This window comes from Dipteris shenzhenensis, chromosome 5, assembly GCF_047967505.1.
Source record: "Dipteris shenzhenensis isolate YYH24624 ecotype China chromosome 5, Dip_SZ_1.0, whole genome shotgun sequence".
Taxonomy (NCBI): domain Eukaryota; kingdom Viridiplantae; phylum Streptophyta; class Polypodiopsida; order Gleicheniales; family Dipteridaceae; genus Dipteris; species Dipteris shenzhenensis.
The window spans coordinates 36,524,078-36,541,308 of NC_141600.1; the positions used below are offsets into that span (position 1 = coordinate 36,524,078).

The 17,231-nt window shown below is 49.2% G+C and overlaps 1 protein-coding gene across 1 annotated transcript in view; it reads right to left on the minus strand.

Moving 5' to 3' along the window:
* LOC147901966 (uncharacterized) overlaps positions 1–15,339 on the minus strand; it is a 75,211-nt gene extending 59,872 nt beyond the window's left edge. Inside the window, exons 1-5 of the mRNA XM_087374594.1 lie at positions 15,033–15,339; positions 14,235–14,806; positions 14,035–14,080; positions 13,787–13,920; positions 4,622–4,765 (exon numbers count right to left, since the gene is read on the minus strand). Coding sequence (XP_087230720.1) covers positions 4,622–4,765; positions 13,787–13,920; positions 14,035–14,080; positions 14,235–14,786 — 876 coding nt within the window. The 5' untranslated portion in view covers positions 14,787–14,806; positions 15,033–15,339. The remainder of the gene's footprint in view (positions 1–4,621; positions 4,766–13,786; positions 13,921–14,034; positions 14,081–14,234; positions 14,807–15,032) is intronic.
* Positions 15,340–17,231: the final 1,892 nt, after the last annotated feature.

Genomic DNA, 17,231 nt, shown 5'->3' on the forward strand with positions numbered 1-17,231 from the left:
CTGGTTCACTACCACAACTCTAGAGGCAAAGTCGAGTTTGGATGAGCTCCAACAAAGGAGCTTTTTCCTTACACTTTCTAATACTGGGGCAAACTGCTGTGCTGGAGAGATGCCCAATCCTACCTGGCATCCCAAATATCTGACAGGAACACCTTTCTGAATCCAAGAAAAGCGAATGTCAACTCCCCAGCCTGGAGTGTCCTCATCACTGATCCAAAAGCCAAAGGATTTATGCCAATTGATGTGTGCCCCTGCAACTGAGCAGAAAATATCCAAGGCTGTCCGAAAAGAATTAAGTGATGCGAAGAGGCCTCAATAAAAATAGCAGTGTCATCAGCCAACTCATAGTCAAGAAGCTCCTGCCTCTGTCTCAAGGGCAATCTCAACCCATAAAGCTCAGCCTGAGATCTAAGGAAGATACTCATAGCTTCTGCCACAAAGAGAAAGAGGAAGGGGGCCAAAGAGCATCCTTGACGAACTGATCTGGAAATCTGAAACCTGTCACCCCTTACCCCTCCAATCAAAACCTGGCTGTGGGCTGATCTGTAAAGGGAGGCCACCCCTCTAATCCATGCATCTGAAAATCCAAACCGTAGAAGAGTGCCCTCAAGAAAACCCCAATCTACTCTGTCATAGGCTTTCTCAAAGTCCAGAAGTAGAACTCCCAGCCTCTGCCCACTCCTGCATAGCCCACTCAATGGCTTCCCAAAAGGAAAGTATATTATCAAATATGCTCCTGCCATGCCCAAAGCCTGTCTGAGTATCATGGATGAGGTCTGGAAGAAGGGGCTGCAAGCGGATGCTAATCGCCTTGGCCAGGATTTTGTACAGAGTGCCTAATAAGAGTGATGGGTCTCCAATGGGATACAAAATTCATGTTGCCACCTTTCGGGATAAGGTGTATGAGTCCCTCGGTCATTGAGCCAGGCATCTCACTCGAGTCCCAAATGCCCTGCAGGGCTGAAGTAATATGATCACCTATCATATCTCAAAAGGCTGTAAAAAAAGGAGTAAGACCATCGGAACCAGGGCATTTGCCCTTATGAAGGGCGGAGAGAGCACTCTTGAATTCTGTGTTGGTAAAGCGTGCATCAAGTGAGCAAATCATCTCTGATGTGACCAACAGAGGTAAACTCTGCCAAATCTCATCTCAGCCACATCTCTGGCCTGTGTGTCAGGATCTAGAGATAGAAACCCGGCCTGTAGCAGGTCTCTTGTGACGTCCAGAGAATCTAGGCACACCTGAAAGAAACCTCGTCCCAACAAACGAACATCCTTAAGGTGGGGTGCGAGCTCCTGGGGAAGTGCCGCAAGCATCCAATCTCTAGCTTGTGACCTGGAGGGGTGGGAGCCATGAATGCGTGCGAAGAGAGTCGTGGAACACTCATGCTCCAAATCCTTTTGCAACTGTTGTAGCTCGTCTTTTGAGAAAGTGATGGTTCTCGCGGCCGGTGTGGGCGGTAACGGATTGACTGAGTGGGAACCCATTCGTCAATCGAGGTGGAGAAGGTCGATTCAAACGCTGGAAGAACTCCGTCCGCTTTCCTGAAGCCCAGGAGACCCCTAACGGAGAATAGGGTACTCCAGATGAGGGGAGAGGGTGAAAGGAAGGAGGGAGGGGAGAGAGAAGAAGGAGCAGAGGAGGAATCAGCAAGGGGATAGGGGGGGCAGCAAGGAGGAGGGAGAGGAGAGGAGGGGGGGATAGAGGAGAGGAGTGGAGGAGACAGGGGGGGGGAGGGCGGGGGGAGCAATAGGAGGGAGGGGAGGGAGGAGGCAGCGCACGGGGGAGGAGGCAGCGCGCAAGGGGAGGCTGCAGCAGCGCGGAGGGGGCTGCAGCAGTGAGGGAGGGGAGCCGGGGGGGGAGGCGGGGGGTAGGGGGGAGGGCGCATGCAAAGAGAGTGGTGGAGCTTTCAACCTCCACATCCTTTTTGAGTTGCAATGGCTCGTCTTTTAGAAGAATAATGATTCTTGCGGCCCATGGAAGTGGTCAAGGATTGCTTGAATGGGGTCCATTTGATAATTACAAAATGGAGGGTCGACTCAAACACAAAAGATAGCCATTCGTCATTTTGCAGAGGGGAAGAGGGGGAGAAGAAGGGGAGAAGGCATAGGAAAACTAAGGGTGGAAAAGGCTGAGAGGGAGGAGGGGGGGCTGAGGGAGAAGGAGAAGCTCTGAGGGAGAGAAAGGGGCTGAGGGTAGCTGTTCTAGATGGCACGTTTTTGAACCTGATTGTAAAGCAACCTGACAAAACTGATAAAACCTCAATTCAGAAAGTGTTGAAGGCGCTGATCTTGAAGCTGACCTTGCTGCAAGAATGGGATCTATTGTAACTCGAATTTGGATTTGTTTTGGAACTGAAATTTGCTGCAAGTTTGGAGCTGTTGAAGGTGCTGTTCTTGGAGCTGATAGAACTCATTTTTGGAGCTGTCGAAGGCACTGTTCTTGGAGCAGGTGACTCGTTTTTGGAGCACGTGATTACAGCTTTCCAAGCCTTGAAACCTGAGCAGGCGGAACTGGAGAGAGCTACAGTCTGCACATCAGCATACCTACAAGATGACCTGGCAGGTCACATGGAGGGTAGGGCCTGGCCAATCTTGAGCCTATCTGCCGAACAGACTCAACTATAATTAGCTAGCTAGTCCGCCCACTGGCAAGGCACTTCGGACCCATCTTAAATAGCATGCTTGGATATCGAAGGCAACCTATCTAGCAGCCCATGCAGCACAAAATCTTCAGCAGCATAACAGCACAGCAGAAGGTGTGTGGACAGACATCGACCTCCCCTCCATTGCCTTTTGGAGCAGCAGGTAGTCACTCACTTGCAGTCAGGAGCCAGTAATCTGGAGTCCTCAAGAGGGATGTCATACCTAGAGCCAATTCGGCATCCACTATATATATATTCCCTTATTGGAGGGGAGAAAGTTTGCACTCGATGGATATATGTCTTTTTTTGTAATGGAGATATATTGAGGTTAACCCTTCCATGATTTGGTACCACAACTACAGTTCACGCATGATTTTGCACTCAATTAGATGCAGTCTCCATGCTTATCAAGGACCATTTTTGGACATTTAGACACAAGATAGCGGACATCATTAAAAATGGGACTCACTAAATTTTTTGTGAGCATGTGCATAGAGTCTTTGAGATGCTTCTGGCCGCTTTGAGTGAGATTAGGCATCCTTGCGAATCTCTTTTTATTCCATGGCAATGTATTACTTTGGGCCAATGATTAGCAGGTGCAGATAAACGATTAATTTTCTCAAGATCAAGTTTTGAGCTCAAGGATCCTTGGCATGTCTAAAGGACTTCCCATGGGCATGATGACTCTGGTCAGCAAAACTGAAGCTCAAGCCCATTTCTGATTTCAGTCTTCCCATCAAACACGGTACACTGTGACATAAATGACTCAGTAATGTGTAGCTTTGATAGCCAGTGAGCCTACCTCATGCATAGACATGGGTAGACCTTTACGTTTCTATGAGGATCAATTGCCAACTGCCAACCTGTCTAAGCTCCAAGCCACTCATTGCCAATTTGGACATCTTCCATGCTTAGTCTATTGAGTGATGCCTTACCTATTCTTTAAATTCTCTAGAGTTGATGTAAGAGAGTTTGATTTAAACCCTCCCAGTGCACGTAAGCGATGCCAAGGTGACTCCCGAGTCCAATGCCAATCACTGTCCAGTGCAAGGCTTTCTTTATGACATTGAGCCATGATGCTTTAATCTACATCCACCCATGTCTTGAGTCGCATTTCCATCTCCTGTTTGGACTTTTACAGTTATGTTGATCTGACACATGGATTGAGAGTTGTGACCAAGGCTAGACTTGTCCATTTGCATCTTGGTTCGATGTAACCCTACAAGCAAACGTTTTGTGATCATGGTAACTTTTAATTTATTTTATTTTAACTAAAAGGTTTCTCTTTGTAACCATTAAAACGTGTCAGTCTTGGTTAATGCAAACTTTAAAAATCCACTACGCTGAGGTATTTGTACACATCAACTAGATACTTGTCACTCTAGCAACTATCATATCCATCACAAAGGAGTAACTCAAGATTGCTTAAAGTTAAATTCCAAAAACCTTGTAAGATGATCTGCCAAAACTGGGAAACTTATACCAAACCCTGTTATGGCATATTATTTTAAAACATGGGAATAGAAGTGGACAATATGGGTATTCCTGAAGTGGTATGCACATACACAGATGTATTGTGTGTGGATAGAGCTAGAGTACATAATGAAAAGGTTCTAAATAGTTCCAGTGTCATATGACTGCCAATGACAAAGTCTCCATTTCTAAAAGTAAAACTAATCATTTTCTGTAGTACTTTGTTTCCAATTTATCTGTCACTCCCACAAGTGGCTTGATCCAAGGGTTAAATTGGACCAAGTATACCATAGATAATCCATATATGCAATTATCCTCAATGGTACACTGCTTACTCAATAAAGAATCTATACCTGCTTCGTGTAAAAGAGAGCTGGATATGATTTTAACATGCAAGTTGGAGCCTATTAATAAACAACATTTGTCACTTCTTTTTGTCATTCTGATATAAACAGACTATCGTCAGATTTAGTAACAAATTTATGATTATGGTAGAGACATACAAAGCAAAGCGCATAATAAGGACCAAGAATCCACCAAGGTGCTTCGACCGGCGGCCTGCTTCTCTCACGTTCCCATACATCTTCATTACTAAGTGTCAATTTTTTCAAAGCTCGTTGCAACTCATCCACATCTTCGTCAATATACTGATAACACAAATCAAGAAGCGTGTTAAGCCCATTCTTATGAAAATATGGATTTAAGCATGTCAATTCAAATCTCATTAAAGTTCAAAAGCAAGCTTGAAACCATACATAAACTTAATATATCTTTGAAGCTATTTTGATACCTCAACAGATATTGTCTGTCTACTAGCTCTTAAGCAGTCCTATGGATTGATCAGCAAAGACAAATATGGCCCAAATTCCCGAAGCTTCCAAATAAGTTTTTTTTTTTTAATTGATAAAAGGTCAGTGTTCAGCATCTTACCTAGATTTAATTAGCAGACTAAAATTCCAGTCCTTAGATAGCAAGGAAATGGATATGAAGATATATAAGAAACTACAATAGTACGGATTGTACCTAGGCTTCAAGCAGTACCAGTTGAAGCAGATGAGCCCTTAATTTTAAAATAAGATGAAGAGGATAACTATATGAAGGTAATACCTATAAGGTATTGAATTCTTACAAAAGCTAATTTGAAATTCGTCATACTCTGGAGGTACCTTTATAGTATTATATAGTTATCCTCTACGTAAGAATTCAATACCTTTTTAGGTATTATATAGCTATCCTCCTTGTATTGATAACTATATAATATCTTTTGAAAAGGACTCTAGAAATCCCTCAGGGTTACTTTTCTTTTGGCTTTCTATTCATAGGAGAGATTGCAGCAAACTTGTGGACGTCCATTGTTGCCAACACGCAGGTGCATCAATCTGTGAATTCAAGACAATGAACACCGTAATGTGGTATATGTTCTCTATTTCCATTGTGCCAAAAACATTGCAATCCAAGGGAATCCAGGCTGCTCCATGGTTGTCCTTCCAACGACTATATACATATCTCATGAGCAAATCATACATACTACTTGATGCCTAGTAAGAGACCAAATCTCAAACGAGTTTGTTTAGCTGCTCCTGCGAGCCCTCCTTCCCTCGCCATAGCTTCTACCTCCCTACCTCCCTATCCGCCTCGCCTTGCCCCTCGCCCGTCGCATCACCTTGCCACCGCCATCGCCTCTGCCTAGCCTCGCCCGTCGCCTCGCCCTTCGCCTCACCACGCCATCGCCATCGCCATCGCCTTCGCCCTCCACCTCGCCACGCCTCGCCACGCCACGCCATCGCCAGTGCCACGCCACGCCATCGCCATGCCTCGCCACGCCACGCCATCGCCATGCCTCGCCACGCCACGCCATCGCCATCGCCTTCGCCCATCGCCTCGCCTCGCCGCCTCCTCCGCCCCGCCTCGCCTCTCCATTGCCCGCCGCCTCGCCTCGCCACCGCTTCGCCGTCGCCTCGCCGTTCCCTCATCCACCCCCAGGCTCCATCCCTCGTCTAGCCCCCCCTTTTTTGGTGGCAGCCTCTTCCTCATTGGAGTTCTCGCAGTCTGTCTTGGCGGTATGGCGGCTCCCTGCCCGGAACTGGAGGCCCAGCCGACCCCCCCTCTCCAGAAGCCTACTGCGTGATTTTGACAGAGCAACAGTCGTCCCTGGTAAAACAGGCTGCCAATGACTTTGCCCACACTTCAGTTTATGGCAGAGTCATTGGACACTCTCCCTCCAGGCCAGCCATCAGGGATTGGCTACAATCCACCCTTATGCTAGAGGATAGCCACATCGAGGAGGTGGCCCTTATGGGAAGGGGCATCTTCTGGCTTAAACTCTCCACTGCGAAAGCTGCGAGCAACCTGATTGCTGGTTCCCCCACATCTGTGGATGGAAAGATCATCATGATAGTCCCTTGGTATCGAGGATTCAGCGCAGTGGATTGATGCTCGTTTCCACATACCTCGCCACCCAGTGATGCTAGTATTTCCAGGCCTTGCTGCTGAGTTGCGGCCGATAGTCAGGGACCTGGGTTCCCACTTTGGCTGGGTGATGCATGACACTTTTGTCGACGCGGTTGCTGCGGCAGGAGCTCCCAGAGTCCGTGTGGCTGTGGCAGATCCTGCGTCCCTCCTTGCAGAGATCGAGATTGTGACAGATGCTGGCAGCATTACTCAGAGCATGGTAGTCACAGGACAGCCAGGCCAGTGCCTGCGTTGTCATGGCTTTGGGCACCTAGCTGCTGCTTGCCCGCGCTTCTCCAGCCCCTCTCGGCCCCCCCCCCGCCCCCCCCCGCAACCCCCTCCCCCTCCCTCCAAGCAGCCACGTCAGGCAGAGCAGAGGCAGCCGGAGTCCGGTCCAAAGGTGGTTGGTGGCTGGACCGAGGTCAGAAGGAAAAGAGGAAAGAATAAGAAGACTTCTGACAAAGGCAAGGAGGCAGAGGTTACCCAGCCCTGCAATAGTGCCTCAGAGACCTGACAGGCAGCCGCCCCAGGGTCTAGGGAGAGCTTCTTCTTCGTCTGTAACCCGCCCCCCGCAGCTTCAGGTCCCCCTCTCTCCCGATCCCCAGCTCCCCCCCACCCAGCCCCAGCCCCTACCCCAGCCGCAGTCCCCTTCTTCTGACCCTCAGCCTCAACCCCCGCCTCTTCCTCTTCAGCCCCCGCCTCTTCCTCTTCAGCCCCAGCCCCAGCCCCAGCCCCATCCCCATCCCCCCCCCCGCCCCTCTCAGCTCTTCCGCAGTGTCTACTTCACCGGTGGTTTCTCAGCCGCGTGCAGCCCCTACTCCCCCACCTCCGGCCCCCCTGCTAGTCGCTTCAGTGGAGTCAGTGTCTCCTAACCCGCAGCCTCCTTCCCCTTCCTCACCCCAGGCAGGGCACCCCGAGACAGCACCACCCCTGGAGCAGCCTTCCTTGTCTGCTAGCCCGGCCCCCTCAGTTGAAGATTCTGGCGGGCCTCAGCTCCAGGAGAGAGAGCTCCCTCGTGACTTCTACAGGTCTGGTCCCTGGGATTACTTGGATGTGGCCGACCTCGGGACCTTCCCAGCTTGCCTCGACATCAGTATCTTCCTGCTCCATAAAGGGGCGGATGGGAAGATCGCAGCCTTGGCCCCGAGGGATGGACCCAGCTTTGCCTTCACTTTTCTCAGCGACGGCACCGAGATTTGGACAGACGACTCGGTCTGGGAGGCTCTCAGAGAGCAGACACACGCTCAGATTTGCTCCTGGATAGGCCCGACGGGTGGACAGCTTCTTGAGACCCAGTGGTCCAAGGGTGACGTGCGCCTGCGATGGCGATGCGTCGCCAAAGCGTTTCAGATTGATTGTGATCCTCAGGCCCCCTCTGTCGTGGCCCCTCCCCCAGGATGTCAGAGTCTGGATAGCACAGAAACTTCGCGCATTCTACGGGATGACTACCTCAAAGATCTCGAGCTGGCTCGAGAAAGCGTTTGTCCATGGCACCAAAGGCCTCACGCCTTTGCTAAAAGTTTTGAAGAATGGGCAGGATGACCCCGCCTCCCCCTCCAAACCTCATAGAAGCGTCAGCGCCTTCATTCCGAACTACCAGCCTCTTCATCGACCTCGGCCGCGAGCAGACAGTTGTTCGCAGCCTACCAGTCCTCACCATGAGCTTACACCTTGTTTCCTGGAATGTGAACGGGTTTCATTCTTCTAGCACCCGTGGTCCTAGGAAGCTTATCTTGAGACAGGAACTTCAACCAGCAGTGATTGGTCGCTTGGATATGCTCCTGCTCCAGGAGCATAAGCTTTCAGTGGCTCATACCCGTAGTTGTGGGAAGATCCTCCCTGGATGCTCTCACACTTATTGGGAGCCCTCGATCGGTGCACAAGGGAGGAGTGGCGGTGTTTGCACGTCCGTCTGCGAGTCGATTGCCCAGGGAGTTTTTGGCCATGGTACGTTGATCCCAGGCCGTGCGCTGTGGGTTGGCCTAGAGTTGGAGGGCTCCAAAATAGGAGTCCTCAACATTTATGCACCCACAGACCTCCGACGCAGAGCCACCTTCTATGCCAGAGAGCCTCTCTTCGGGATTGATCTGCCTCATCCCGAAGGGGGGAGATCGGCAGGAGATCCGTCAATGGCGCCCGATCACTCTCCTCACCACTGCCTATAAAATCCTTGCCGAAATGATCAGCGCCAGAGTTCGGCCACTACTTCCTGACCTCATTCATGACACTCAGACAGGCTTTGTCCAGGATCGCAGTATCCTGGATAATGTCTTCACCTTCTCAGAGGCGATGAGGTGGGCTCGGCACAGCGGGTTTCACTTAGCCATCCTACTTCTCGACTTTGAGAAGGCCTATGATCGAGTGGACTGGTCCTTCCTGGAGGGTACTTTGGAGAGACTTGGATTCCCCGTGGGATGGATTCAGGGTATCTCAGCGTTATACAGGACAGCTTCCAGTAGGGTCATCATCGGCGGCAGGATGGGAGAGCGATTTCGATTGGAGAGATCAGTGCGTCAGGGTTGCCCACTTGCTCCTTACCTGTTTCTCTTCTTCACCGAGGCGCTGACACACTATCTTCGTGCGAGATCGACAGGGATCCGGGGTGTTCGCCTTCCCATCAGGGAAGACACGGAGCTCCTGGACTCGGAGTATGCAGATGACACGGCGCTGTATGTTCAGGATGATGAGATGACGCTGGAGAGGGTGAGGCTGGCCTTAGAGGTCTTCTGTTCGGCAGCCGGTGCGAAAATCAACTGGAACAAATCAGTTGGTTTTCTCACAGACCCTGGGGCATGCTCACAGTGGGGGAGGTTTTTGGGTTTCAGATGGATCCCGCAGGGGCAGACTACTAGATATCTCGATTTTCAGGTCGGCCTGGACATCACGCCAGCTCAGCAGTTTCTCCCGGTGCTAGATTCCATACGACGGAATCTGGCTTTTTGGAGCACTGCTAAGCTCTCTCTTGCAGGTCGTGCTCTTGTAGTCAATCAGGTTCTCCTGGCCACGGCCTGGTATGTGGCCTCTTGCTGGTGCTTCTCGAGATCCTGCATGGCACAGCTCAGGAGGATGGTTCGGAATTTCCTGTGGTCCGGGGGGGATGTCTCAGTGATACCAGAGCCAGGGTAGCCTGGCAAATAGTCATTCTTCCGCAGGCTGAGGGTGGCTTGGGGGTCATTGATCCAGAGCTTCAGAGTCAGGCCCTGCTGGGCAAGTTAGTTATCCGCGGTTTGACCCCGAGGGGGCAAACGTGGAAGATGTTACTTCAGCAGGGGATCAGTTCTTGCACCCCGCGCCGAGGAGGAGAGTGGCTACCGTCCCTCAAGTGGATCTTCACCTCTGCACTGCTTACCCGCCCCAGCTCCCCGCTCATTCGTAGCCTGCTCACGGTTTGGAGGCGACTTCGTCTCAGTCTCATCCAGTCGCCTCCTAGCAGTCAGGAGGAGACCGCCAGCCGCTCATCTGGAACGATCAGGTCAGAGATGCCTCGGGCCTTCAGTTGGGGGAGAGGTCGCATATCTCGTGGGATGGCTGGATGCGGGGGCCCGCCCGGTCCCTTCGAGTTTGGAGGGACACTTACAGACACTTGGAGACTGCTGCTCTAGCAGCCACAACCGGGGGTGTCCGTGGAGCTCAGACGAGGCGTACAGAGATAGATGGAGCGATTCCTGCCGGATGGTTGGTCCCACCAGAGATTCAGATCCTCATGCCTGGTGATGCCCGTTGGCTTGGACAGTTCACCCCTCGCGGCATCCCACTGGTTGTTGCAGGCCGACTGGACGACACCTCTGTCTTTTTCTTCGCCGTTTTGGGGGACGGCCGACTCAGGAGAGAGGGTGCACTCATCGACCCCCTTCTCTCGTGGCAGAGGGTTCGTGTCGTAGGCCTCGTGGGGAAGGTTTGGCGGATCGATCCTAGTGTAGAGCAGGATCAACTGCAGTTATGGCACCTCTGGCTTTGGAAGGTGTGGGCCCTTTTAGAGCTTGACTGGGACCCAGGAGAGTGGAGATGGCCAGAGGTTGTGGTAGACCAGGGGCCGACCCCTTTCTTCGCATACAGCACGAAACTGGGCAGGAGCGTTCTCGAGAGGATGCAGAGCAGACCGCCCACCCAGCGGCCCAGTTGGTATGCTCAGGGTATTTCCAGGCTATTTCTGCAGGCCTTCTGGAAGGCCTTGTGGGAGAGCTGGCGGCCGCGGAAGATTTCCTACTTCCTTTGGCTACTCGCCCACAAGGGACTTCCAGTGGGGAGCTGGTTGCGGCAGATTGGTCAGGAAGGACTCTGTCAGTTTTGTCATGAGGACGAGGAGTCACCAAAGCACTGCCTATGGAGCTGCACTCGCACCCAGGACGTGTGGAGGAGGGCCCTCGGGATCCTTACTCGTGCAGCACCGGAGTTAGGTTTGATCACTTGGGGCGCGTTCTGCTGGTGCAGCACCACACCTGGCTATCACCACTTGTTCGAGGCAGGCCCACACGACCCTATGTTCCTTATCACACAGGGGACTTGGGGGCCGCTTGAGGGCATCCCGCAGCACTTGGCAGAGGTGGACACAGGATCTTAGGTGAGGCAGCCAGTTTGGGAGATTATTAGCAGCATCGTCGGATGGCACATTTGGACCTCGCGCTGCGCGCAGATCCTCGGAGGTACCTCTCTTTCAACTGCCCAGGTCATGGCCGACATCTGGAGCAAGATTATCCACACGCTCAGAGGCCAGTGGGACCAGATCCAGGGGAACTCTGGGCTGGCCGGGAGAAGCGGAGACGTTTCCTCCGAGATTGGGATACGCAGGGCCTCTTCTTCGAGCATACATCTCTGGGCCTTCAGTGGCGCTACTCACCGCCTCGGCTGTTTATTCACACCCGCCTGATCCCTCCGTGAGAGAGAGCTTTTTGTTCCCTCTTAGGGCTGCGTCCGATTTGTGAACGCAGCCTCGTCAGCTGCAAAACTGACCCCATGTATCTTGTTTTTCGAAGTAATATAATCAGCACTGTTTTTTCGGCATTAAAAAAAAAGAGACCAAATCTCACATACGACCTCATACCTGATCTTACTATCCATACACCGAAACTGGTATCCTTTTTTAATGCCTTCTCTAAGCTTCAACCTATCTAGAGAAGGCTATCAAGAAACTGTACCTTGCATCCCTAGATAATCTTTGTTTTGCAGATAAAGACTGAATTGAAGCAATGGCACACAAGAGGAAAAGCAACTCACACCCAAGGTATGCTCGTTCATCCTTCTTGCCCAAACTGCCGTCTCTGGCCAATGCTTGTCTTAGTCATAGAAAATTACAATATTTACTGCTCCATGTGTCCTTATATAATACTCCACCAAGGTTTAAGTGGTTTCATGGCCTAGTATCCTTACTTTATGGCATCAAATCCACAAGGATCTTTGTCCTTGGGTTCCAAATCATTATCCCCCATATATGCACAATATTTATGTAATATCACTAAAAGTATGCAAATCCAAATTGTTCTCTATAAAACTATAATTTGTTCCCCAAGTCCTTCATGTAAAATGCTCTCATGCATAAATGTTAATAAGTTCCCCTAGGGGGATGAGTATGCATACCTTAAAATCAGAAGGGATCCCAAGGGGAAGTGTGTGTGTGTGTGTGTGTGAGGAGCTTGTCATCTAGGAAGGCCATAATTAACTTACCTGCGCTAAGTGGTTCATTTAGGATGAGGATGCAGAAATATCCAATCATCCATGAAATTTACTTTGATAGTCTAGAACGGTCTCTTCTTGATTCATTTAGGATGAGGATGCAGAAATATCCAATCATCCATGAAATTTACTTTTGCTTAGTGTTTTATACCCAATATAAGGAGACATGACTTTGACCTGATAAGATTAGCTCTCCCATGACTGCATGGAAAGCTTGAGGTAATCCTGTGAGACTTTCAAACAACTTGCTTTTCACTGTACCGAATGAAAACATGTTGGTAAAGATGGCAAAGCAATGATAAGTAAAAGCATACTAAGAAAACCACAAAATGTGCCCCATAGCTCAGAGGATTTGGATGCAGGCCATCTGGATTGTTGATAGGACACAGAGGATGCAGTGGAACTTCAATCGGGGGATGCTTGCTTGGATGACGGAGAGAGGTCATGCCTTCTCCATCGATCCAGCCTCTCCATCTTACACGATCCAGGCTCAGTAGGTCTCTCAGATAGAGGCTCGGGACGCAATACCTCCCCCCCGACATCGTCTTATGACATCGCCAAAAGATAATTTCTGTGCGACAGTGTCCAAAATCACTACTTGGAACATCTGGGTTGCCCAGTGCAGTTTTGTGATGGGGGGCCACCAGGTTCCCCCCGGCGGTCACCTGGTTGCCACATCATCTATACCTTGCGCGCCATTTGGAAGCATGGGACACTAGAATCTTGGATGACCGTTGAGAAGCAAGGCCTGGCTTGCAGGTACCTTTTTTGTATTCATGGAGTGAGGCACATTGGATGTGTAGTCCTCCACCCTGAGTTGCTAGCCCCTGTCCCAAAGATCCCTAGGCAGTGAGCCGGGTTCTCTGAAAACAGGTTGGCTGACAACCAGTTTCTTTTTCTAGCATTCCTTCCAGGATCAGCACCCACGGTTGACTGATTTGTATGGTTGGATTTTTTCAAGCATTAATAAAATGTTAGCCCATTTCTAAGGGCCTTTTCATACCTGCCGTTATGCTATGTTAGTAAACTTACTTCAGTTAACCTTAACACAAATTCCATTTCTATTGGTACCCATTATTTTATGCATAAAGTGGTCATGATAAGAAATTTTGGTTCTTTTTTCACACAAAATGGTATATCTTGACATTATAATATCCATTCTCTGAGCTTACAATCACAATGGCTCCTCCTTTTCAAAAGCTTTCTAATGAGTACCATATTGTGTAGTTTCAATGGTCTTGGCCCTCTGAAATACTTAAGAAAAATCTTAAGTAAATAGTATTCCCACTGTCTGCACTTACGGTCTTCAAGTACCTATATTCCTAGGGGTTAAACTCTCAAGCAACTTTAACATGCCATTAAGAGATTTAACCGGACCCCCTTGAGTCCCAAAAGGAATGCACACATCCGCTAAGATCCTTACCTAGTCCTTCTTGACCAGTAGTGCCCTAAGTCGATCATATTGCAGAAAGTGAAGCCATGGAAAGTGTGTTGTGCCAGTAAGGATACAAGAACAAACAAAATTCTAAATAAATTGGAACACATACCGATATTTCTGGCTTCAGTTCCGGAAGACCATCGTACAGTTGAAGTAGCTTATCAAAACCCCTCAGAAAGAGGACAATACCACGGCCTAAGAATACCGAAGCTATTCCAAGAGGGCCCCCCTCGACTTTGGTCACTGCAGATTTCTAAGTACATTAATCTTTACCAATCTTTATGATAGGATGGAAAGCGGCGGCAGATAATAAAGAAAGCAATCTGAGTGTGAAATAAAATGGTGTGGAGCACGTACCGTCTATCTTCTCTAGCTCGCCAAACAAATAGCTTCGTCGCAAAGCCTACAAGAGCAAGCCAAGGAAGTCTGACCGAGTTGAGCAAACAATGAACTTCTACGTAGAAACGCAGGAGTATGTGCAGCATATTGGCCACGTCCAAAACTTTCCTGTTCGGAAAAAGAAAAAGCCGGATTGCTTTTGCAAGAACAGAATTTACCCGCCATTCCCGACCGAAGTTCTCAAAGGCTAGCTTAACCACGTTGGAGGGAACCGTAGGACCTTTCCTGAGAAATTTGGCTTGAAACCCGTAATTAAATGCGATTCTCTTTGGACGGTCTGAGCTCTCTTCTGAAGTCGGAATTCCTCTCTTCCATATTGGCTCTCCATCTGCTTCGCGGCTATCCTTCTCCTCGATGAGCGCCGTGTTGCTTACATAGCTAGGACTTTGATTTGTGGTGCCGTTAGGAGATTTTTCATCTTCAGTGGCAATATCGCTTCTCGCCGCGCGGGACAGAAATTCCCTCCTCGCGTGGATTGTTTCAAATTTGGAGAAATTGGCAAGCGAAGACACCAGCTCCGTGTCCTTGAGAAAGGAATTAGTGAGGTAATTTGCAAGCACGTGAGATCCTACGGAGCGAGTGCTGTGGCATTTGAGCGGTTTCAGTACCAGGCCAGATTTCATCTTTGCGAAACCATTTTCTGCAAACAGCGAGCTTTGAGAAGCGGATAGTTGGTTGCATGCTTGACAGATGGAGCTTCCAGCAGCCATGTCGGTTCTTCGTCCCAAAGCTATGTGAAACAGGAGGCAAAGGAAGTTCCACGATTCAAAATGCGTCAATCCCCTGAGCAATCCTAATCTGATTGAGACGCAAATGCTTCAATCCCGTCAACAATCCTTATCTAATTGCGATGCTTTCGCTGCTAGCTCTTTCAATCCAAATTCGACATATAGAATCTGATCTTCTCGTTCCACAGCTTGAAGTTTTTACAGAGAAATTCCAAAGCTTGAAGTTACCTTCTCCTGAAGCCACCAACACCTAGCTCCAAGAATTCGCTCTCGCTGCTCAAGAATCCTGCAGGATCGATTGATGCAGAAACAAATCGAAAAATGCAGGTTGAATTCGATTGATTCTCTACTCCCTGGATCCTGTCCGCGGATTCTTGAGGTTCCAAGCCACTCCAATCCAAAATTTTCGCCGAATGCCAAGCTTGAAGTACAGTTCCGAAGCGCCAATTCGTTAGCAGATGAACTGCAGGAAGAGAAGACTGATGAAAAATTATCGTCTTGTTCGGATTGGTTCTGTGAACACGGACGGAGCTGCCAAATGGGATTGTGCAACGCGTCAACCACGCGAGGGGGTCTTCTTCTTTGGTAAGCCCTCTTGCCACCTGGCAGGCACCATCTGAGAGGGTGGGTTCACATGGGGCCGTAGCCGCGGGTCGTTGTGCTCTCTGGTTTTCACATAGCTTTGACAGTAGCTCCTTGAGATTGTGGACCCGTTCTGGTTATATGTTGTTACCCATCTTGCCAAAGCCTCCAACACTTTGGTGAGGTGGTGGGGCCGGAGGCTGGGGTTTTGCACGGACAATAGAATGATTTTGGGCCACATCAATGGATGTCCCTTTGTTAGTCGAGCATCCGCCTCATGTGAACCTAGCCTAACACGACGACCAAGTCCTCACATGTGCAATGTGATCCACTCTAGGACTCTAGAGCATAGTTGCAAGGCAGCAATAGCTTCGGCCGTTTGGGCACTCATCGTTCTGAGCGGCTGCTTGTGTTCAAATCCCCTCGGGGAAGCATAACAGTCTCTTATCTATGCCCTTGTTCAACTCCCCTACTCTCTTACCCATGTTCAAATCTACACTTGTGGGATAGGCAGGTGCAATCAATGATCCACATTGAGTGTGCAGGTTTCCCCCCTATGTTGTCAAATGGTCGCAAGGGTGCGCCCTTTCAAAAGAGGTTCTTTGCCCACATGATTTTGTTAGTGATGAGATGGAGGTCCAAAATGCCTTGCTAGCAAACGTCACAGTAAGTCTACTTGTCAAAGTTTGCCGACCTAGAAAAGAAGGCATGTACCTAGCCATGTTAGCCAACACGCATGGGAAATAGGGCAATGTTTCATGATCGTATAACATGCGTAAGGTCCACACACGATGCTTGAGAAGGGAGCAATGGTAGTTATTTGAGGTGGCATGCATTATTTGTGGTTGTTGCATTCAAAGGATGGGCATTGACTTGAGCAAGGAAGCAATGGTAGTTATTTGAGGCAGCATCCATTATCTGTAGTCGTTTGATGGGTGTGGGATTGCAAACCAATCAGCTTCTTGATGAACTTTGGTGTTTGTAAATCCAGGTCTCCTGTGCTTCCCTCTTCCTCATCTTCATGTAGGCAAAGCCCAAGTTTTGGTATTGGCTCTTGATTTCCTTCATTGGAGCTACTTTTTTCTCTCATGTGCACTTTGAATTACCCATTGGTGCTATGATGCTACAAGAAGCACCGCAAAAATGTGCTCTGGCATCGTTGCAAAAATGCCAATTGTGTTTAAGGCAATAGACAATGGTTGACGTTGCCTGAACCAATGCGTAAGGGTTGGTAAACCATTGCCTTAAGAGGGGTTGGCTTGCCCTTTCGTAAGGGCTTCCATAAACATAGAACAAATGGGTCCATATGATAAGCCATGTGCGTAAGTGTGTGGATATTGAAACCAACAAAATGAAATCTCTAGAGAAGTAGAGTTATCTACTAAGGTTGGCTGGAAGTACATGTGCACAAAGTGGGTGCATGTGTTTTGGTAAGGAAAGAAAGAACAAAAAAGACAAAGGCAATATGGGTCAGCAAAACAACAAAAAGGAAAAGAGGTAGAGTTCCAAAGTCTCAAGAGTTCTCAACTCTCAACCACTTGTCATTTGAGGTTGTTGTCTGGTGGGAGCCTAGATGCAAGCAATGATAAAGTCATCTTTGCGAGAAACCAAGAAAAATGAATTATTATCTCTAGAACTCTCGATTCTTGAGACACACTTGAGGGCCCTTGTCACTAGTGGTTGCATTGCCTATATTTGGGGGTCTACACTCATGTAACGTGATCACGTGGGGTCTACATTCACATAGGTTGGCTTGTCTATCTTGAAGGGTCTACACTCATGTACTCAAATAGTGTGATCATCTGGGTCTACACTCATGTATTGTGGTCACTTGGGGTAAAGGAA